General features: G+C 39.9%; 1 protein-coding gene across 8 annotated transcripts in view; it reads right to left on the bottom strand.

Annotated features, from left to right (window-relative positions):
• The window catches only part of usp2a (ubiquitin specific peptidase 2a), a 41,818-nt gene extending 18,426 nt beyond the window's left edge, over positions 1 to 23,392 (bottom strand). Inside the window, exons 1-4 of one of the 8 annotated variants that reach the window (XM_016673385.1) lie at positions 23,156 to 23,391; positions 17,949 to 18,043; positions 8,795 to 9,572; positions 6,181 to 6,306 (exon numbers count right to left, since the gene is read on the bottom strand). In XM_016673385.1, the coding sequence (XP_016528871.1) occupies positions 6,181 to 6,306; positions 8,795 to 9,517 (849 nt within the window). In that variant the 5' untranslated portion in view covers positions 9,518 to 9,572; positions 17,949 to 18,043; positions 23,156 to 23,391. Of the gene's footprint in view, positions 1 to 6,180; positions 6,307 to 8,794; positions 9,573 to 17,948; positions 18,044 to 19,298; positions 19,440 to 23,155 lie in introns of those variants that run through there. The other 7 variants (XM_016673384.1, XM_016673383.1, XM_016673389.1 and 4 more) reach the window with 7 other exon arrangements.
• Between the last annotated feature and the right edge of the window lie 238 nt (positions 23,393 to 23,630).

Below are 23,630 nucleotides of genomic sequence, written 5' to 3'. Positions count from 1 at the left end.
TCCCAAACAAAGCTGACAATAGTGTATTTCTCTTATTAGTTAAAATACAAATGGAACATGTTCAGAAGTATGTAGGTATTTAATACCATTACACATTCCAGTGGTCTAAAGATACCATCAGAAATGCTCATAGTTTATTTAAGCCGCCTTTAGCACATTTTTGTTACGTGCAGCCATGTTGAATACTAAACTTGGAGTTGATTGAGGCCCTATCTCAAACTTCCTGGCTGAAATTTTGACTTCATTAGGTGTTCTCTTTTCATTTTCAACTTGTGGTACATGGTGTTTAGACAGGTTTGCTGATTCAGAGAATTTTCCTAAGGAACGATTCTTATTAATGAAAGAAATCAACAGAATGTGCTGTATCTCACTTGCCAGTTCCTGGCAGTTACACTGACTGATCATACTGGGAAATCCAAACTTTTGATAATGTCAGCCTTTTGCTTACCCTGCATGAATTAATCACATGATCGAACTCTCAATACAACAAGCATAGTGTGAGAGTGCATGAATTTAGTTGAACTCATGTGTAAAGTGAAGGAAATGCAGCATGCACCCTGCAAGATTGTGACCATGACTCTGGTGTGTACACAACAAATAACCAAGGAGCATATTCCATCAGCAGGCTGTGTGAGTGAGGGAGGGGGAGAGAGAGAGACATGCAGAGAGAGAGAGAGAGAGAGAGAGAGAGAGACCAATGTCTAAATCTCTCAGCTGGAAAACTACAACATCAGAAGGGGGCAAAGAGTCCATGTCTGGTTTAATATCTGACGCAAGAAGCAGGTCATAGTGATATTATCTAACAGATGTCAGACTACAATTGCCTTTGGATACATGCTCTTCCCCAATATATTCACATTATCTGACCTTGGAAAAGATGACTTCCCCTTTAAACTTTTCCACATTTTGTCATATCACGACCACAAATTGCAACTTAAATATTTATAAAATGGTGTGTGGTTTTTAAAATAGTTCACAAATATGTACATGCGTGCACTCTACTTTAACCCGATAACTCTAAACCAAATCCAGAACAGATTATTGCCATTAAAAGTCACACAATTCTCTGTGGAAGAAAACTAACATTGCAGTTCACCCTGTTGTTAACCTCCATGCAATCTCCTCCATGCATTTGAAACCTTCACAAACACTGAGTAGTGACCAGATCTATGTAAAAAAATGCTAAAATCAGTTTATCTTTTCCACTCTACTTCGTAAACATATGCCACTCTGTGTTGGTCCATCACATAGCTTATATGAGCAACAGATTCCTTTTCGAGGAGATCAACATATTTTACAGTCATTTATGGAAGGCTAAGTGATGCCTCACTGGGAGTACATTGAAGATCCCAGTATGAAGTCGTGCTTCAGGACAGAACTCTCTGTCAGTGTACCAGAAGATAATGAAGCATGCTGTACAATCATGGGACAAATGGAAATAACAGAGAGAAGGATTTTTTGCGAAAACATCTCTTTCTTTAAATAGTTATTTGGTTTATAAATAATGAGCTTATTTGCTAATTATGAAGCAAATAAGCTCAGAGAGAGAGCTTATTTGCTCTCTCTCTGAGAGAGAGAGAGACAAAAAGTTGAAACAAAACTCTGAATATTATCACTTACATTACTGATGGTATAACAGTAATTATTAAACTGTTCAAAAGCTTACAACCAAAGCAGGTCTTCAGTGTTCTATGAAGGAATGAACTTGACCCTTTTCTGTGTGTGTTATGTAAGGTGGTGTGGGGTGGTGGCTGGAACAATAGTTTGATTAACTACAAGCAAACATGAACAGTATTTAGTTTTTAAGGCACGTCTTTTTGTGGATAGCCATGCTGTACGTCGTAGCTTGCTGCTGATTCTAGTCCTTGAGTTTTGTCGAAGTAAGACACAAGTAACTGCTAAGACATCAGTAGCCAGAAAACATGACCATCTAACAGCATTACGTTTGTCTGGAGCAAAACCACTTTCTATCGCAACTTTTCTTTAGGGATGCACAATACATTGGTATTCAAAGTGATAACGGTACTTGCCATTTTAACATACTAGTGTTGATCCATTAAGTAACGCTGGGTTGATATTAAAAACCAATATTCATTTCTATGTTGTTACAGTTCATATGTTTTGAGGGGGTAGACGAGGTGGCCAAGTGGTATGTTTGAGCATGTGATTGTGACATGGATGCAGTACGGCACTTTTTTAAAGCTGTCTTTATAAAATGTTCTAAAATTAACATTGGTAAATACTGGTTATCTGTCCTTACAGCAATATTAATATCAGAAATCAATATTGGCCCAAATTTTTGCATTAATCCATCCCTTCTTTCCTTGGGCCTTTTAGTTGACATTACTGTAGTCAGATTCATTTAAAGAAACAGACCTGCTCTCCAGATTTCTCTGGTATGGTGACCTTCATGACATCTGCTGGGATTGGCAAAACAGCCAAATGGTTTAGAATTCTGTTTGTTTGTTTTGTTGTCACAAAAGTTGCATTAGTCTGCGTCACTACTTAAGAGGTCCTTGGGCCATCACATAAACACTGATCTACCTTCATCAATCCTTGACAGTATTGTAGCCAGGCGTTTCTGGGTGACATAACAGCCCTAATTTGGTGGCTAGACATGCTGTGCACAAGTAGACTCTGCTCTGTGACAGAAACTCTTGGTTGAACCCAGGAAGTGACTTCAAGATGTTTAGACAGCAGACGACGCCATCTGTCAGAATCAGATGTACTGACAGGAAAAGTAGAGTTCTACAAGAAGAAGAGAAGTCAGAAAGTCCTGCACAGGCTCTTGCCATAGTAACCCTGGACTTGATAATAAGTTTAAGAATAAACTAGATGGAGTCTGTGTACATGTCTAAGTAGTACTCTGTGTAATAATAGAACTTGGAACGTGCAGTTTTATATTTTCAGTGTAAACAATAGTGTGCCACCCTGGACATCAGGACCTTGGTACAGGTACGCACAGTAAGTGGCGCTGTGCAAAGCCCTACTCAGCTATGTAAGTGTAAGGTTTCCTCACAGACTGTCTACACTCTGACCTACAAACCCAATCAAACAGACTCACAATAACAGCTTACAAAACTCAGCCAATAAAATGTTGACCCTCTTTGCCTGAGAACAAAGAAAAAGCTCAAACATGAGCCAGATTGTGGCTTTTCTTTCCTAAACCAAACCATAAGCTGTCTGACCAAGTGGGAGAATGGAGAGTCAGACAGTTTAAATGTATTGCTAATGTTGCTCAACAGAGAGTCTAGACACAAGGCCCAAACAATCAAATCGAGGTTAAAAAAAATCAAGACATGTTACACCCAGCTAAGCCACCTTAGTCTTACTGCCTGTCAGCGGAAGCTGAAGGAAGAAAGTGGGACCAAAAGTTTAACACTGTTTTTCGACACACTGCTATCAACACCAAGGTGATATCACGGTAGTGCTTTTTGCAAAATTCCTAATCTGATGTTCAAAACTGAATACAATCGCCTATTTCTAAACAAGTAAAAAAAAATGTAGCCCAATTTATGAGGGGATCCGAAAAGTAGCACAAATTCTTATTATTGTCAGACTGAATCAAAGTCATCCAATGACTGCACTGTCTAAATAGGTGTCATTAATAAACATTTATTATTAATACAACAGTGTAATAGACATTGTTCATGTGATCTCCTGGTATTAAAAGCCAAGTCTTGGGAAAGTCACATGTTGACAGCAACATGTGACTTTATGTGGTGAAGTACTGTTAGCTTTTGCAGCATCCCGTAGATATGGGTGACTTGAGAATTCTACTGTACACCAGTGGAGGCAGCAGATTTTTTTCTGTAGCTCGTCAGTTTTTCAAGGGTGCTGTGAAGTGATCATAAGTTCACACCTTTCTCCATAAAACACTGAATATACTCTACAGTCACCAACAGTGAACCTAATAAATGCAGTATTTTGACGACCTCTAGTTTCTCAAACACACCATACAAAACAAGACCATTGCAAACCTTCTTCAACACCAAAACTCATTGGCAGGTAAGAGAGAGGACACTTTGCGCTTAGGGAATGAGCCTGTTGTTGTGGTAGAGGGAGAAGGCATTACAAATTCTGTTTTGATCTGGGATCCTGGAGATTTTCTACTCGGTCAGTGGTATAACTGAACCTGTTACTGTTCCTCAGGGAGGTTTTTCAAGAGAAACTGTATTCACAGCTCACTGATGAATTGGAAATTTCCAAGACAGATATCAACGAATGCACCATAATTTGCTAATCAAATAAAGGTACATTCATGCTCGTATTTGCTTTGCACCATGTGATTAACCTGGTAGAACTGTGTCTCCTAGTTCTCCTCGCTGACAACACAGTAATGCAACACAAGCAGAATGCCTGTTTTGATAACTTTTTCTTGAAACTTCTCTGAGCATGATATAAACTTGATGGCTATTTCTGCAGAACTGGTCTTTCTGCCTGCATGATCACCAAGAAATCCGACTCTTCCACCTACTTGCTTACAGTATGTCAAATGAGGTCATAGGTTCATAACCAATTCCGATAGTCTTTTTCTGTTGCTGTTGTTAACTCATAACTATATTCCTAATTGACTAAAAGGAATTATTTTTGTATCTAGGTTAAATATAATCAGAATCAGATTTCATATAAATATTTTCATCATAGGAAAAAAATTGCATTTCTTCGAGGGGAGTGCTATGTCTGAATCCTGGGTGCCATGTCTGAATGCTGCACCTAATCATTAGACAATTTCTAAGAATTTTAAAGCAACATCAAGAAGATGGACTCTGACCAGGTTTAATCAGAGGATTTGATGAATCTGCAGAAAAAAACAAAGATAGCTGTGTCATCCACTTTGTCTTACTCATCACTGAAGCACAACAGCACACGCAGCTGTTATTTTTCCTCAGCAAAGTTCTAAGAAACCACCAGGATTGGATTTACCTGGCTCTGCCAAACCTATTTTAGGATAGTCTTCAATCCTGGTATATGTGGCTGTAAACATTCATGTTCCAACGAGAAGAGGAGGATTGTGCGGATGCATGACTAGATGGACTGCAGTTTCTGGAAAGTGGGAAAAAATAACAAGAGAACTGGATGTATTTCACAAACAGTGGTTGATAAACTCGTTTCAATTACTTTTGTGGAGCGATGAAACTGAGACATCTATTACGTATTAGTGGTATAAACACGGAGATGGAGGAGTTTAAATACAGATACTGCACAAGGGAAGTGAAAAATGGACTGAAGGTGGAGTGGAACAGGTGTGATTTAGGACAGGTGATAGTTGCTAAGATGTATGGTTAGACAAGATGGCATTAAAAAAAGGCAGAAGAGAGCAGATGTGGTTCAGATTTTCATTTAGGACAAGATTGGAAATGGGTTTATCACTCAGTCATTGTAATTTATAATTGTCCACATGGACAAAAGGTTGCTGATTAGACGAGACAAGGGTTGTGCTGTTTAGCCACAATGACAAAAAGAATATTCACTGCCAAGCAAGGTAGTGGAAGCTTTGTGTGGTGCTGTTTTGCTGCCAGTGGAACCTGTACAAATGAGGAAGAATATCCTTTAATTCTTTATCTCAGATTCAATTCAGAATCTGAAAAGCAAATAGAACACTATTCCTTTTTTTTACATTCTTATTTTAATATTTGTAACAGACTTCTTTAAATGTTAACATATACTAAAGGCTATAACTAGCCTTTTTAAAATGTTCCTGTTTTTTATGGCCTGGAGATGGCTAGTCCTACTATTTTGCTAGTGGAGAGTGTCTGGACCAGCAACTCTAATTCATGTGAGATTAGTCAGCTTAAAATTAATTAACTCTCTACCCCTGTGTGAGTTGCATCTTTAAACTAAATGATAATTATATGTTCAAAAAGACGAGTTGTTTCCTTAAACATGGAAGGCATTTTCTGCTGTACCTTGTGTCTTAAACAAGTTGACTAAACTGAGGCTTAAACTATTATTCTGTGTGCTCCTGTTGAAACTGAACAACATAATTTCATTTGTTGGTATAGAATGTGAACATGACACAATCTACAATCATTTCTGTGGAAAATGGATCCAAGTGCTTTGTTGGTTTTTAATTGGAACCTACTTGCTAAGGTGCTAAAATCCACAAAGGACAAATGAGCTTATTTTCCCAATGAATATATCTAAGTAGCTGTTAAGAGTTTTGGAAAATTCCCCTACATTTTGGACTGGTCTTGGCTGAGAAACAATATGTGGTACAGCTGTCTGGTGCTCATATGTCCTGCAGCAGCAAATCCACCACCATGGAGAGATGCACACTGCCTTGAATAAGCTGGTGAGGGTCACCTGTTGGTGTGAAGCACAACAAGGAAAAAGAATCAAGGAGAAGCCTCCTGAGAGAGGGCACAGTTGGAAGTTTTTTGGATGAAGGCCATCTGCAGCCAAGCAAAAGCTTTTTTTCAGTAAGGTGAAAACTCCCCCTTTTTGAAATACGGTGAACCAAACTCCTGTTACTGTGCCGGCTGACCAAGGAGGGCATGGACTGAGCTACCAGGAGAGCATTGCTTTTCAGAGAAGTCCAGGTAAGCTGACCATGCAATTGTTTCTCAACCCTGCTTAAGCCAGTTTGCGACAGCCATTGTTTCTTTCCCTGTTCCCATACAGGAAGTTCATTGTTTTGTTTAGGTTTTTGACGTTATTCTGCTTTCCACTAGTCCATAATAAGTGAAATGTTTAATATAATATTAGTAATTTTTTTTTTAAAAAGTGCATTTGTTTGGCTAATTTTATTGTTTCTATTGACAATAACAGTTTTAACTTATCAATGGAGTGTTCAATGTTAGATTATTTTTAATGATCATTACTAAATAGCTTTTGAATATTCTTAAGCTTTAAGGTCTTTATTAAGCCTTTACTCCCCGAATGGTCATTGATTCAACACTGTGGTGGCCTCTTAATGAGCCATTAAACTGAATTAAATTGAGAATATTGCTTATTTTGTCGATTATATAGAATTTTGATTCAAACGCAGTAAGCTCGATAAACATTTTAATCAAGTTCCACCAGGAATAAATTGTGTTGCACACAGTTCTTAGTTAACACATAGTTCTTGCAGTTAAGATTAGCTGAAATAACTTGTTGAATAATCATTCCAGGCTCCAAAAGGACAAATAGCTGAATCTTCACAATCAGGTTGAAACCCAGACAATAAGCCAGCTTCAATAGGTTTCTTGAAGATGGCTGACCTGATGTGACCCAGCTCTGGTTTCAGGAACCAGCCGTACAGTGGCTGATCAGATCTCTTAGATGGTCTTCAGTCACAAGTCAGCAACCACCACTGGTCTCCTCAGATTCACCATCAAATTCATCAGCGTGGGACAGTGCACAAAATATTGGACAGGACAACCACCCATTTAATCTGCGTGACACAGTGTCACTCATATATTTGCACTACACACACGCTTTTGACACGTGCGGAAGTTTCTGCCTGAAGCTATGCTTGTTACCAGGTTTCTATGAGGACCACCACACACTCTTAGCAACTCAACAAGGAAATCACACTAGGTTTCTGTTACACGCTGTGTTGCTTCTGAATATGTGCTGGAAGCCTAAAGTTCAGCTCTTGTTTACACAGACCACCAGGTGACATTTCTCAGTTCACATAACAGTCAACAACATTTATTTATAATGTGCAAAGCTCAAATGTAAACATATCAATTCTACTACACTGGCAACAGACCAGACAGCTCCCTCACCGGACAATCATCCATCCATAAAACAGAATAAACTACAATACCCAGAGTGTCACCTTGCTCAAGGAATGGCTAGCTAGACAGAAAGTCATTAATATATTTGCAAATTATTGCCTTTAACCTGTCTGTCACGAGAGGACCCAAACTGAGGAGGTAACAACTTCCAGGAAGGTAAAGAAAATAAGTCATCAAAACTGATATTAATGTGCTATTAAAATATCAAATAAAAGCATGCAATCACATGATACATGAATAAAAACACACAGACAGACAGACACACACACACACATACACACACACACACATATATATATATATATATAAAACAAATGACTAAAGCAAACATTAATTAATTTCAGTTGTGTCTGGTACATTTTCACATAAGCTCCCATGATACCACTAAATAACAATAACAAAGTTATGTTAAAAAAAACCATACAAAATAATCATAAAAAAATTGTAATAAGCAACAACAAAAAATCTTGCTTTCCAACTCTTTCATGTACAATGTTGCCACCCTGCGGGACTGATCTCATATTTGCCAAGGAAACTCATAAATACTGAACTCGGTGAGGCCAGAGTGGCCTATAGACCAAGCTCACTCAGGAAAGCAGAGAGTGAGATAATTGCTGGCTTTAACAGGCATCAAGTGTCCAAGAGGTCATTTTATCACTATGGGTACTGAATAGAATCAGTACCCAAAGAAGCTACTTACACACACTCAATTACTCCACATAATATAGGGGGGCGGGACAATCTGGACTTTCTATTTAGAGGTTCAAAATATTTCCATAGAAAGTCAAGTAAATCAATATGTTTGGTACTCAAGGGAAACTCAAAGTGATTTGACCAACAGCGCCCCCACCTGGTCAAGAAACACTTCTACCAGTTGCAATGTGAGTATCACTAAGTTTTCCTTTAAAACATGGGAACTCAATGAAACAAAAGCAGAGCCGTGCAGAGGACATCAGTGCCAAAAACCGCAGCTTGGATTCTATTCAGCCTCCATCAGCTTGCTTATTGATCATATCTGGATGAGCACACATCATGTAAAAGCAGAAGAAGAAGAAAAGAGAACTTACTGTGGAGTTCCTGCTCGGGGTGTCAGACATCCCGTTGCTGCTTGGTTCCCATGCCGAGGAGCTATATGCTCTGCTGCTGCTGCTGCTGCTACTGAAGGCCTCCTGAGTGGAGCTCCGCAACAGGCTCGAGCTGCCCGGTCTGGAGCCTATGTCATACGACTCGGGCACGTTTTTAGTTCGACTGTGGTAGCTCCGTAGGGCACTGGTGGAGGTGGAGGACGCATCGCTGAGGCTCAGGGAGGACAAGTCCCTGCTCAGGTCACTCTGGGAAACAGACTTTCTTCTGTTGAGTGAGATGCTGGAGGCCGCCGGTGAAGAAGCGAGGTAGCTGGACTGGTAGGAGCTGTAGCCTGAGTAGGCGGACCCCCCACTCAGACCTGACGCTCCGTAGCTCTTGACGGGGGTTCTGCTGAGGCTCTCGCTCCGTCGGCTGTTGATGCTGCTGCTGCTACTCCCGAGGATGTCGGTGCGAGGGATAGTTCGACCCCGGTCTCGATCGGGGTCCGAGGAGGCGCTGTAGTTGCGGCCGCGGGCGGCGGAGCTGCTCAGGTAGCTGGACGAGTATCCTGAGGAGGAAGTGGAGTTGGGGGACCTGTAGGTGGACAGCCGGTCCCGCTCGCTATAGGTGCTGAGGCCCGGGGTCAGGGAGGGGCTGTAGGAGCTATAGTGGCTGGTGTAGGAGGAGCCAGCATAGCGTTTGGGGGTGGAGGAGACGCGGGACATGCTGCTGTTGTTGCTGGTTTTTCAGCCAGGGGGAGCCTCTGAAAGACTGCATCGACTGCAGACACAGCAAAGAGACACAAGCACTGTATTAGTTCATCAGCAACAATGGGATCAATACAAACACCACAGCAACACAGCAGGCAGGAGTCAGGCCATTATTCATCCACGCCTCCCCTGAGCTCTGAACGAATGATTCAGGAATTTATCTGCCATCACATCACATCTGCTGTCAGCCTCCATCATCCGAAGCAAAAACTGACCCATGCACCCACTCATCACCCTGCCTTTAGGATTCCATCAATATTTGAGCCTCTTTACCTACATTTATTACTGATCACATTAGTGCAGCCCACAGTTCCTCCCAATATTCATAGCACATCAGCTTTTATCCAGCTGTTTTTTTATGACTGTTTGAAAATACAGCAGGAACAGGATTAAGACTGGAAGGACAGGTGAAAGGTGAGGGAATCTCTTCCTTAGCCCACTGGGGAGTTGAAAGAGCAAACTGGAGCATTTATACAGCTGGCAACTTGACAAAAACTTGGACCTGGCACTGCAGATCTTACTCCACACACTTAGTAACCTTGGCAACCACACACCAGAAATATCGCAGCTTCACAGTTCTTGAAAGGTATTTAAAGCAAAAAGATCGAGGTTTGACTGCAGTCTTCCTGCTGAAATCTAAGAGTCAGTTTTTACCAGAGTTCTCCAACCTGTAGTTCTGGATTAGCCCAGGTGCATTATAACTGTGACATTTAAAAAAAAACACAGGGCTGCAATTTTCAGTGTCTTGTAAAAAAAAGTCTTCATACCCCTTCCACTTTGTCATTTTGGATTTTTTTATGCACACAAGTATAACATATTAGTGCATAATGGGGCTGGGCATATCAATCTCAATATCTCTATGCTATTGATGTCAAGGTGTGTATTAGTATTGGACTGATATTAGCATGAGGATATTGATACTTTTGTTTACAGTTTCTCTTCTTCATATCCAGCAGATTTACTCTAGTTCACACCAGTACATATGCAGGAATTAAAATGCCAAATATCAAGAGTTTACATTTTCAATTTGAGAAAATGCTTTTATACCTTTTTTAATGTTTGCATTTAAAATGTCTGCCTTCTTTCAAATATGATCCGTGTAATTACCCAAAAAGCACAAGTTCACTCCAACAGTGCTCCTCTCTCTCTCTCTTGGCTCTTTCTGATTTCACATTGTGATCAAAGCTGCGATTTTAGCAGACTTTTATATATTCACGGAGCAAAAAAACCCCAAAAAAAACCCCTGATATTCATGTGTCCAGTCAAAGTCTAGACCTAGACTTGTTGATCTCTACCAACACTTGAACATTGATATTCACAGCTGCTCTCTATCCCTGATCTAGAGCAACGTGGCAAACAACGAGTAGAAACAGCAAAAGGTCTGTCTAGATGTGAAAGACTGGCAGAGATGTACTGGATTTAAAGATGCCTAATTCCAGGGAAAGGTGTTTCAACAAAATATTAACTCATGGGGCTGTGTGCATGCAGCTATGGAAAATGTTCCCTTGTGATTTAAATCTTGTTTACTGGAAAAGTCAACAAGAACCCTTATTTCACAGAACTTTAACTTTAAATCCAGATTAAACAGATTATTTTGACACGTCAAGCTGAATATTTTCTCCCCATCACCAACCATCGAGATGTCTCTCCAGGTGAAGTCCGTGTGTGAGGTGGAAGTAATGGCTGGCAGCCTAGAGTGTTTGTGTTGCAGCAAAGCCTCAGAGAGGCTCCTGTTCACATGTGCAGAAGCATCTGAATAAATAAAAGTATCTGATGTTGCTGATCCGTGTTGAGTTCATCCAGGGAGGCTCCGATTTCTTTAACCTCGCTCTTTCTGCTCTGATCTCGCCTCTCTTACTGCTTCCTATCCTCTCCTGCTCTCCCTTCATAGCTCTGTGAGAGTGGGCTTCCTTTTCCTCAGAATGTTCTCCTCCGTATTGGCATAGCTTTCTTATGGTCTCTCTCAATCTGTTTTTCAACATCAAAAGGTTTCATCAATAATTCAGCCAATGGATCCGAACCAGGTACATGAGCACTCGGATGGAGGCAGGCCAACATACGCAGAAGAAGGCCATGTTCAACCAGATGAAGCCAGATGATGAAGATAAGTAGAGTGATCCTCTGTAGTTTGGCAGGGTTGTTTTGGTTTTAGCATTCTGACACAAAAAGGAAGAATTATGTGGACTCTAATGTTACAGAATCTGAAAGGACAAAGTCATCTTCTGGCTTCACTTTTAACAACAACCTTTTTCACAAATATCACATTGATATTAAATAAGTGTTAATTGCCCTGATATAAATTTGTTATAAAAGTATTACTGATTGCACTTTAAAAATTAGGTAACTTTATCTTATTAAAGGTAAAGTTTAAACAGTAATGATTTCTTGGTTAATGTCAAGTTGTCATAACAAAGACATTTTGAATAATGTCAACTTTGTATTAAAAGTGTCATAATTTACCGAATGACGCTTTATGACAACAGTCATAAATATTCATGAAGGCTTATTCATGTTCATGACAGGTGTTATGTCATGTTTATGAAAGTGTCATGACAGTCTTATTCACCCCCCTTCAAATAAAGTGTTACAAAAAAAAACCATTTTTGCACAATAAAAATACACTAATAATTACCAATCACTAGTTAGAACCAATTTAGATGAGGAAATCTACACACACATCATTAAGGCTCCAGTTGCTTATGATAACCATAGTAGAATAAAGCTTGCCATATTGTGTACCAAGCATGAGAGAACATCTGCGCTTGCCATCTGGAGACAGATATTGGACTAATTACAGCACCCCGTCTCACCCACAGGGTGGCTCAGTGACTGGCTTCAGCCTTGCTGCAGGCTCCCTGTCCCATGATGTGCAGAGCGGAGCAGAGATGGCTATGCTTGAAGGGTGGGACTGGCGAGTGGGGTCCTGTTATTTTCAGTGATGGCTCGCTGTTCTGCATTAATTACCACATATTATCATCATGTGGAAAGAGGATAAAAATGACCAATGATGCTGTGAAGGCACAGATTAGCTATATTCTGGTAGTACCACACTGTGCTATATCATCCATCATTAAGTGTTTCACCAAGACAAAACATGTCCACCTGTCTAAGGACTATATATTGACCATGTTCAAAGTCCCAGAGCTGTCTCCAATCAAACAAGAACCCAGTTCCTGTAGGTGTTCAGATGATCAACTGTCAAGTCAACAAATTGTGAAGTTATGTTTGACATGTACAGTATTTTTATAACAACCTAAGTAACACAGCTACTTGATAGTGCTATAAAATGGCACTATGTGCCAGGAAAGCTCATAATACTGCCACTTTAATAAGGGTTTAATTCCCACAGAACCATGAAGGCCTGACTTGTAGAGTGTTGTTGTCATATGTACAGCTTCTCCCACATGAGCAGAGAATCTCTGCAACTCCTCCAGACTTATCATGGGCTTTTCTTCCAGTAGGCTGCCAGCCTTCTTTTGAAAGGAATTAGTAACATTAAGTTTTATTTAAGGTATTAGAGTAGAGCCAGATTTGTTTTACTTTACCTGTCAACATTTTTTTAAATCAAATCATAATTTTTATTTTTCTTTGCAGTTATGTGCTGGCACATAAAACGGCAATAAACCACATAGAGTTTTTCGCTGTAACATGACAATGTGAAAGTATTCAGAGGGCGTACTGCAGTGAACTGGAACACAGACACACTGCATTTGAAAAATAATTACTATAGTGTATGAATTGCACATGTTACAACAGGAACAAAAACTCACACACTTACACATTCTGGCTATTCTACATTTTCAGCCTCCCCCGAGGCAGTGCTACCCGGCAGTTACCATGGCTACAGTAGCAACAAGTTATGGCCAATTTAAACTTCCTATCAGAGCTGCTGACTGGTAGCTACGTTCTTGTCCTTTCTTCAGACCAAGAAAATTACAGGTTTCTGACCAGCAAGCCTCTATACAGCTGGGGGAAAAAAAGAGATCAGACTACTGGCACCCATTACATAAGAGATGTAATGGGTGCACCAAGATTTTAGGACATCGCTATTAAAAATATTTCAACTGAGTGGCAGAGATGATTGCATGGTGCACTCAAAGAGAAGTTTGTAGCAGCTGCCTACTGGCATCGAGATGGAGAGATGAGGTTTCACCTACGGGGCAAGTTTCAGAGAACTAGGCCCAAATCTTTTTACGAACCTCACTTTCAATATGTGGAACTGGATCCCAGAGCAATGCTCGGCTAGTATGAATCTACCCAACGACCAAGAAAAAATAGAAACTAGTGGACAAATTAACACTGCATTTGGCATTCAGCTCATCCGCAAAAATATTTGAGAGAGAGAAGTAAATTCATTCAGATTAAACAAGGCAGTCACAGAAGAAAATGACTCCACAATTTGACTCCATGTCCATGTGAAATTGCACAAACCAATGATAAATATCACATTATCAGCAATGGCTTTTAAATCTTGGTCCTCCAAAACTGCAGAAGAGCAGACATGACCTTCAAATCTTGCTTCTTTCTTAATATTTTCTCACCGTAATATTTGCTCAGAGTGGGTTGAAACTGTAGTGATATCATAAAAAGTAGAACTAAATGGTAAACTGAATAGACACAGAGTTGCATCCAAATAGAATTAAACTCTGCTTCAGTTAAGGGTTTGACCTAGAAACAGATTTCCTCACTATCATTATTTATTCAAATAACAAAGTCAAGTGTAAACCAAGAATACCCCATGATTCAACAGATTCTACTCACCTTCAGAAGCAAGAACTATTTGTAGTCGTTTTTGTACGGAGTAAAATTTTATATGTCAAGGAGAAATTTTGACCCACTCCTTTTTCAACATTGCATGAATTCATTGAGGTTTGCAGACACTGTTTTCTGCACAACTCTCTGCACAACTCCCACAACAGCATTTCAATCAGGTTGAGGTCTGGACTTTGACTGGGTCTTCAGGGCACCTTGATTTATGTCTTTCTTTTCACATATTGTTCTGTACAACTGATTATTTTTCTTGTTTATGACTCATTTTGACAGAACAGTTATTTTGACTTTTAGGTTATTATGACCTAAAAATATGACACAGAAGGCCTCACTTTTGATTTAAGATTACATTTGGTGAACAGATTGGTTTGTGGTCAACTCAATGGCAGGACACTTTGGACCTGCAGCTGTAAAACAAGCCTAGACCTTCACTCCTCCACTACTGTGCTTTGACAGCAGCTGTTTATTCTGATGTAATTGTTTTGGTTTCACCCAAACAGCACTGTGCATGATAAAAAAAAAAAAAATAAATAAAAACATCTGAACTTGTTCTCATGTCTCAGCAGATATTGCTATAATACTTTTGTAGTTTATTCAAATGCACCTCCTGGATGCCTTTCCCAAAAGCTATACTTGGGGCCTGATCTACAAAGATTCCAAATAAAGAGCGCTAAAATGTGTGCGCAAGCATGCATGCATGCGTAAAAGTGGTGCCGAAAACCTGGGTAAAAACTTTTCCGATTAAAAGCAAATCAACTTTTTTGAGCTTTATTTTGTGTTATAATGTTATTCTTCCATCAAGAACATACCTGGAGTGTTGCTTTGATTCTTTCATCCAAGTTTGAGAAATCCTTTAATCTCCCCCAGCAGCCATTCGGGGTGCCTGAATGCTTGCCCCCACAAAGCCCTAACAATTTGCACAAACCTCCTACTTGGAGCTGCAATCTCCAGCTGAGCTTCTGCCTCACAGAACACCCCTGCCCCACTCAGCTCCTCCAGACTAGCGGCAGAGTTATCAAGAACCTACTGGAACTGAACATTTGTTGAGTATAAATACAAACTCTTTCTCAGTCTGACGCTCCTGAGAACGGTTGGAAACACTGTGAAACATTGTATTGGTTTATGGCTAGAAAATCACCTTTTATTCCAGAAGGTACGTTACTATGACATCTTTCTGAGGAGACCATAAATAAGCAATAAAGTGTAAAAATAACTGTTACAAAATCATTGGTTTAACTTTTATTGCTTGATTCTGTTTTTTGAGCCTTTCCGAGTCTGGTGATCTGCCCCACCACCTCTGCTTTTAGACAGCATGGCTGCTTTAATTTCACAGTTTATAAGTCAGCAATATGTAAGAAAAACATTGCTTCACCTACAGAGTTGTGACAGGTACAGAGCTATCACAACATCTGGTTGAAGTTGCCAGTAGGCGATGATGTCTTGTTAAACAAACACGTCCGTGGCACTGATTCAGCCAGTCTCACATAAAACGACCTTTTCTTCACCTCATCGACCAGACCTCCATTGAGCCAAACATAAGAACACTGACAGTTGGATTACATGATATTGATCTTCTTGTTACACTGAGATGCTCAACTGGCCTCCTGTGGATTTACAAACCCATCTCTCATTAGCAACATGTTACTTGGTGCAGCTTTATGCCACGCTTGGCTCAAGAGAGTATGTTTCCACCACTGACTTTGACTATCACTAAGATATATAAATTCTAACTGGTCGTATTGGTTCTCACCTGCTTAGACCTTTCCACATTATGTCATGTGTATTATGGCAAATTATGTAATAGACCAACAGAATGCAACATCTAACTGTGACCTGGAAGACAAGAATACATTGTTTTAATTTTTTTTATTTTATTTTTAAAAAGTGTCAAAAGTGTCATTAGGATTCATCTCTCTCTACTTTGACAACACCAAATAAAATTTAACGCAACTATTTCCTAAAGAAGTCACCAAAGTAGTAAACTGCTTCCACCTCTGAGTAAGAAACAGACATTACCTAGGCCACCAACTCTGCTAAGCAGGTGCCTGCCTATATGTCTTAATTTCAAAGAGGAGGCAAATTGAGTTCAAACAGACTTCACATCAAATGGCCTTTAAATACCTGAAAAACAGAACACATGCTCAAAATCTTCCATTCAAATTTTCCTGAATCTCCGCCTGCTACAGTCTTCACTACACAGCCTAGATTTGACAACAATAAGAACCTGGAGGGGAAGAAGGCCATTAGCATTTATCACTACCACCATCTGTTGGTGACTCACGCACGAGGCCGTGACTACAGTGCAGAGGACAGGATCTGTGGGCTGCTGCACCCTCTGCACATGACCAACTTCATTCTTTATTCATTGGCTCAATCATTTGGTCATTTACACTCCGTTACTAATTAAAAAGCTCATCGATCTCTGCTGATCCACTTACTGATGCTGATGGATGTTATATGTTACAAAAGATTAGAGACAATAACCCTGACAACTTCTATTACCACCTTCTCAAGTACAGGTGATTTGGACAAGAGAATTGTAATCTTCAGCTTTACAGAATGTGTCCTCAATGATTGAAAAAAAACGAATCCAGCTTTTAATCAAAGCTGTTGCTGACATCAGTTGAAACCATCAGGTGGATGATTCATTCAACCATCCAGCCTGTCAGCGCTCTCAGTGACCTGCTGTACCTGGAGGATTTGGTATTTTTGGGTCTCATCTAGATTATGACGGAAATGTCGCTGCAGTAACTTGTTACTTTTCATCCAACGTTCTAAGCTACAACACGGCTTATATTGACCGACTGTTTGGCTGGACCGGGTTTTGTTTATTTGCAGTGTCGATAAAAAGTATATCATGAACAACAATTTTTTTTTGACAAAAATACAAACTCTTTAATGTCTAAATCAGAAAACTAATTTCTGCCAATTAATGACAATATGTAACCTAAAATAAGGGTTTGTGAACATATTCACCGCCTTTAAAGTGACCATTGAATCTCCAGCCATTTCAAGAGCTCATGGTGCCTCGCACACTAAGCATGTTTCCAGGGCCTTTGTAGAAAAAGGCCCTGGAAGCATCAGCATCACAGACCTCCAAGCATACATATCAGCGAACAAAAAGTGCTTTTTAAAGTTTTTAAACCTTTGTTTCAGCCAAACCCAGCTGAAGTGCTACTGAAAAGCACAATTTGAGTCTCATCAGACCAGAGCACAACGTTCTAGTTAAAGTCTTAGGACATTACACTTGTGATGGCAGACGTTCTGGCATCACTCCCAAACAACTGGTTGCCATGTAGACAGTGTCTGACAGTTGTTATAGAAACTTGGCAAAAAGAAGATGCTACTCTTTGCTGCAGTTCTCCTAACGGTGATCTTTAAAACTTTTTGTCCCAATCCGGCTCACTGTGTGTAGAGGCAAGATAAATATGGGGCCCCATCCCAGCCTAAAAGAAATACACTCTGTTCCCCTTCGTATTTATGCTCCAGATAAACAGTCCTGGGTGACCAATTAGAAGCTCCTAGAAACTTTGATCAACTTTAAAAACTGAAGTATAAATGATAAAAACGCTTTACTTATATTTTTATCATTCATTTATGTTTGGGAAGTTGGTACCTGCTGTATTTGTAGCAGTGTGCGTCAGACTTCATGGGTTTAGGGGCAGCTCATCCTACTGATGCCACCCCAGAGTTTAAACACAGAGATCACCCCTGTGAAAAAACACAGACATGTGAGTGAGAACACAGGATCGGGGTGTAAAGCAAATACAATAAAAAAGAGTGAAAGTAGTGCACTTCTGGGTGTTAATCCAAATGTGATGGAGTTAAAAGGTTACAAACTGATGGTCAGACATTCTGCTTTAGATAGAGGGAACAGCTTCTGAAGCAGGGCCATCCAGAACACTGCTGCTCGCGTTTGCAATAAAACCAGGAAGATAGAGCCCATCACCCCAGTTCATTGGCTCTCTGCCTTGGAGAATAGATCATAAAATATGTCTGTTAAAGCACTGAATGTCTAGTACCAAAATACATTAAGGAGTTGTTGTCGTCGTATCAACTTTCAAGACCTCTCTGGTCTTCTGCTTCTGGTCTGCTCCTCATCCTCAGAACCAGGACCAAACATGGAGAAGCAGTATTCAGATTCTATGCACCGCAAATCTGGAACAAACTTCCAGAACACTACAAAAAATTGTGAAATACTGAATTCCTTTAAATCAAGGCTAAACCCCTACCTGTTGTCAGACAGACAGGTTCACTTGATGTGATTTCTTGATTCTACAGCTCTAGTGGTAACCAAGTCTGAGTGTGAACACTGAAACTGAACCAGAAGAAATGTGGTTTACTCTGGTTAATTTATGATTTAACCACAAGTGAATTAATCTCTCATATTTCATAAGGTTGGTTTGAAGACCTTTTTGCTTTAATTAATAGTTTGCATTTACTACTTTATCAGATGTTAATGATCGGAAACATTTACGTTCTAAAACAAATTCGTAAACAGAAGAAATCTAAAGGAGGAAATCCTTTTTCACGGCACTGAATGTGCAGAATGACAGCTAACACGCCAGAAAACCTTTCCATGGATGACAAATATAGCGTGTGAGGAACTTCATATTGCCTGGAAGTCCTATAAATAGAGAAGTGAAGCAGCTAGAAGCTTAACTTCACAGCAGACACATTCAACTTTAAATGAACGAGCGATAATTAGAGAGTGGGATGGACACTTGAGATCCTACAATCAAATCTAAGAAAGTTGCTCCTGTAAAGCTCACACGAGGAGGATTGTTTAGTCGAGTTTGTTAGAAAGAAAACATGCAGCAGCTTATTACCATCGTACTTAAAGCGAAGCTTCTTGTACTCAAGCGAGAAAAATCTGGAAATATTATCCCCAACCCTCAGCGCAGCTCCTCATAGAAGATCACTACAAAGCTGAGCAAACAGTTGAGACCAGAACCAAGCAGGTTACCTGCAAGAAGATAAATGGAGGTTTGAGAAGGCTCACCCTTGTTGTTCAGAGCAGCCGGGTCTATGGACAGAAAGCAATAGGGGCGCTACTCAGGACGCTGCGGACCCACAGAGCAAGAGGATAGATAGTGTGAGCACGGCTGTCCAGAATGCCACGGATCAGGTTACAGAGCCGGTAAATATAGCAGACGCCCGTGACCTCCACAGGTCTCTCGGCGCTCCTCTGGCATTCTACTTTACTCTTAAAGGACTAGTGTTAAAACTTTCTGGAAGCCAGGCGGGCCAGAGGTGATTTCCACAGCTCTGCTGGAGCAAGCACTAAAAACATGTCAGAAATCATCTTGAAAAGTTAAGAATGCGCCACAGTGGATTGTGATTCATCCACTAAGTTCCTCTGAAACATTGCCACCGTAAGGATGTTACAACTGAGCTAGCGGAAATTAATTATTATGTATTCTGACTGTTGAGTGACTCGATTAAACCCCTTTTTGCACTTTTAGGATTCCTTGCAAAAGTATTCAAAATCCTTAGATATTTTTTTTTCCCACATGTTGTCATGTTACAATCACCAACTCAAAATAACTGTATTGAGATTATATGATAAATCAACATAAAGCAGTGCCTTAATTGTTAAATGGAAGGAAAATAACAAAGGTTTCTAAACTTTTTACAAATAACGTGAGTTTGTAACTGAAGATCAGTCACACTGGATGGAGAGTATTTTGTGAACTTACAATTTTAGCTACAGTCCTAACATAAATACATAAATAAATACATACCCAGCTGAGGATATTTTGGTAATTTGTTCATGAACTATAGATTTTTATACATTTTTCTAAAAAAATAATTTCTCATTGAAAAAGCATTGTATATAGGAACATGAGACATTTCAAACTGCTTCTCTTGTAGACCCGGTCATCTACAAACATTTTTGGAATTTCAATGTAGAATATGGATTTTGTGATTTTTAATAATTTGGGTTGTTACTGGCATTATTATTATTGGAAATGACAGATGGCAATTTTTAAGTTCAAAAATATTAAATCTAGAGATATGGTGACATGCTTTCATTATACCAGATATAGACAATGTCATCTGAAAATATGTTGGAAATTTTACGACAAGCTTCAAATATATTTTGATGAGTTTTTAGATTTGAGTAATGGGAGGACATACTGCTTTGGGATTGCAATCCATTGCAATTCTACTTAGATTTAGGACTGGGCTTTTACTAGGCCATTCAGACACATGAATATGCGTTGATGCAAACCATTTTATGTAGCTCTGGCTACGTGGTTTATTGTTATCTTTCCATGTTTTCTGTCACTTCTGACCAGCGCATCTGTCCCTACTAACAAAAACCATCTTCAAAGCATGATGCAGCCACCACCACATTTCACTGTGGGAATTCAGGGTGTGTTCAGGGTGATGTTTTCCCTTCACATAATGCTCTAGGCCAAAATAATATTAAACTCAGGGCTCATCTGAACAGAGCTGGATGCTGGTAGTGTCCCTTACAAAGGCTTGTAACAAAATTCAAATGTCTTGTGGATCTGCATTCTGTCAACAGATTCTCCAATCTGAGCTGTGGATCTGTGACCTGCTGTTTCTCTAATTACTTCTCTCATTGCCTGTCAGTTTAGGTGGAAGGTTATGTGTTGAGGCGTCTGACCTGGCGACATACTCTTTCCATTTTCAAAAAATACATTGAACAATCTTATAAAAGATGCAGAGAGCTTTGGATATTACTGTTCTTCTCCTCAACTTTCTCCCTGGCCTGTCTGCTTGGTTCTTTGGTGTTTATAATGCTGTTTCTTCACTAATGGTCACGTAATGGAATACAATTACGATGTACAATTTAGTCTTCAGAATTTTGTTTTGTTTTTGAGTTGGTGAAACATATTAAAATATAATTTACAGAACTTTGTGTTGGTGACGGATGTGGTACTCTTGGAAGGCTCCGTGTGTCCGGAAACGCATTCCTGGACTGCGACACCAGGGTCCAAATAAAAACGAGTATTCTCTGGCCAGAGGACATAGCTGACGTACGACAATGGAAAAAGACAGTCGGAGCTCTGTGCCGAAGTGGCTCTGAACCGGCGTATAGCGTTACATGACACCGAGAGGAGACGGGTCTGTGATGGTACCGGAGCACTCAAGGCGGTACTCCGAGTGCCGTGATGTCAGCAGTGTACCAAACAGACTGATTACATGCGAGCAGAGGTGGAATGCTTGATGGAGACCACAGGCGATAACGTTATTCCGCACCTTAATAAGAAAACCAGTCAGTAGTGTTAGCAATTCCGTCTCCATTCCCGGATCCGATTCATTTGGCTCAGCTCACCAGTAAGATCCGGCTCTTTCTGCTACACAATTCTAATTCGGAAAAGTTTTGAGATTTAATTTTGTATGAGCGTTACCCCGTATAACACTGATTAACATAATTTTTTGAATTATTTAATCAAATTTTCTGTCTTTTTTTTACTGCCTTATTTTCTTAAATTTTAATCAGGTGCCTGCTGTAAATTTTCCCTGTGGGAATTTTTAAAGTATCTCTGTTTCTGATTATACTCCTTGATTAATATAAATGAAATTTTAGAAAGTGGCAGATAGCTGTAAACAATGAGATTGTTTCTGATGGATGTTTCTTTCTATACAAATTGAGTTGTTTTCTCCACTGTTGCCACATGCTTGCTCAGGATGAAAGACTGATGCCAAGTCAACAAGATTAAATTATCTGGGCTTCCTTAGACAAATGTTTACCAACTGCCATTAGATAATCAATTGACTTTGATGGCACAGTATTAAAATTAGAAACAAATTGAACATATCTGATATGGAAGTTACTATATAATTGGATTGTATGGGGAAGACTTGAACTATTTTAGAACTGAAATTATATTGTATTATGCCATGGATTGAAGTTGTCTTGTAAAGGGCTTTGAGATTACATTTATTGTAATTTGATGTTTTTGAAACAATGTCTAGAAATGAACTCCAATACACAGGTGCGAATTATATGGTTACTTACTGCTTATGCATATTTTGACATGTGCTGCTATTATGCTATAATAATAATAATAATAATAATAATAATAATTATTATTATTATTATTATTATTATTATTATTATTATACTTCCATTGTTCATGTGAATGAATCACTCATTCATTATGAGTGGGCACAAGGAGCCGGATCGGCTTCGGGCGCCACATCACTAATCAGCAGCGTTGCCTGGTGATGGAAGCGGGCAGGCTCGCAGGAATGCAGTGCGAGAGAGGGTACGAGAGAGGACATAGAGGCAACCGTAAACCCAACGTTCCTCTAACCTGCCGCTGGGAGATGCAGTCAAGTTAATAAACCACTTATAAACTAACTAGTATACACTTTACGGCTGTGTAAGCAGGCCGAATACGCCTCAGTGGTAACTCATGGAAACGCATTCAGGACAGCTGCATAGACACAGCGCCAAACTGTGCTGTGACAGCGAACTGAGGCACTGCTGCGGGACACACTGTTCATACTTTAGCCGCATAGATATGACCAATAAAATCACAAGGATACATTTTACTCTACATATAATAAGTGCAGATGAAAAAAATAAGCAGGAATAAATCGAACTTTCTCGAGTTTTTCCAACCGCTGTCCTCCACAGCAAGCTTCGTTTAGGAATTAAAAAAAAGAAGAAGAAAAAACATGCAATCCAATCAAACATTATGTTCCACTCAAATTTTATGTTGTTTTGACTTATAAATTCTGACCCAGTACTGGGACTAAGCTAAGTAGCTAAGTGTCAAGAATACGAAGAAACAGCACCTATCAGGGTTATGGAGGTAGAAGGGAACTGCATTCACTCACCCCGCAGTTGGAGATCATCCCGATCCAAACGGGCAGCGAAACGCCCCCAACAGAGTCCCCCTTTATCTGGTCGGTGCTTCTATCAGACCACAGGGTCCAGGGTTTAATTGTAGTAAAACGATAATGTTAAACCGACGAGAAATCTGCCAAAGGCTTTAACGAGGCGACCGTTAGTGTTTAGCCATATCGCCTGTTCGCTGCAGTTGTAGAGTTTCAGCAACCGAGTAACGGCCCATTTCGCTTTAACGGTGACGTCAGCATGGCCACGGAGCGAAGCTGTGATTGGTTCAAAGCAGAATCAGCACGTCACTGGCCATAGATGTGAACCGCCTCCTACACCGTCACCATAGCGACTAACGTAAACATCAGAGAATCCTTTCATTGAAAATATGCCACGTTCGGTCGCGGGGGAGATCATCTATCCCGTTCCTCCTTCTGTGTTATTTTTTTTATTGGAGCTTTTTAATGGAAACAA

Source organism: Poecilia formosa, unplaced genomic scaffold (assembly GCF_000485575.1).
Source record: "Poecilia formosa unplaced genomic scaffold, Poecilia_formosa-5.1.2 Scaffold74, whole genome shotgun sequence".
NCBI lineage: Eukaryota > Metazoa > Chordata > Actinopteri > Cyprinodontiformes > Poeciliidae > Poecilia > Poecilia formosa.
The sequence above is the reverse complement of the archived record's forward strand: the minus strand, read 5'-3'. Positions and strand labels throughout refer to the sequence as shown.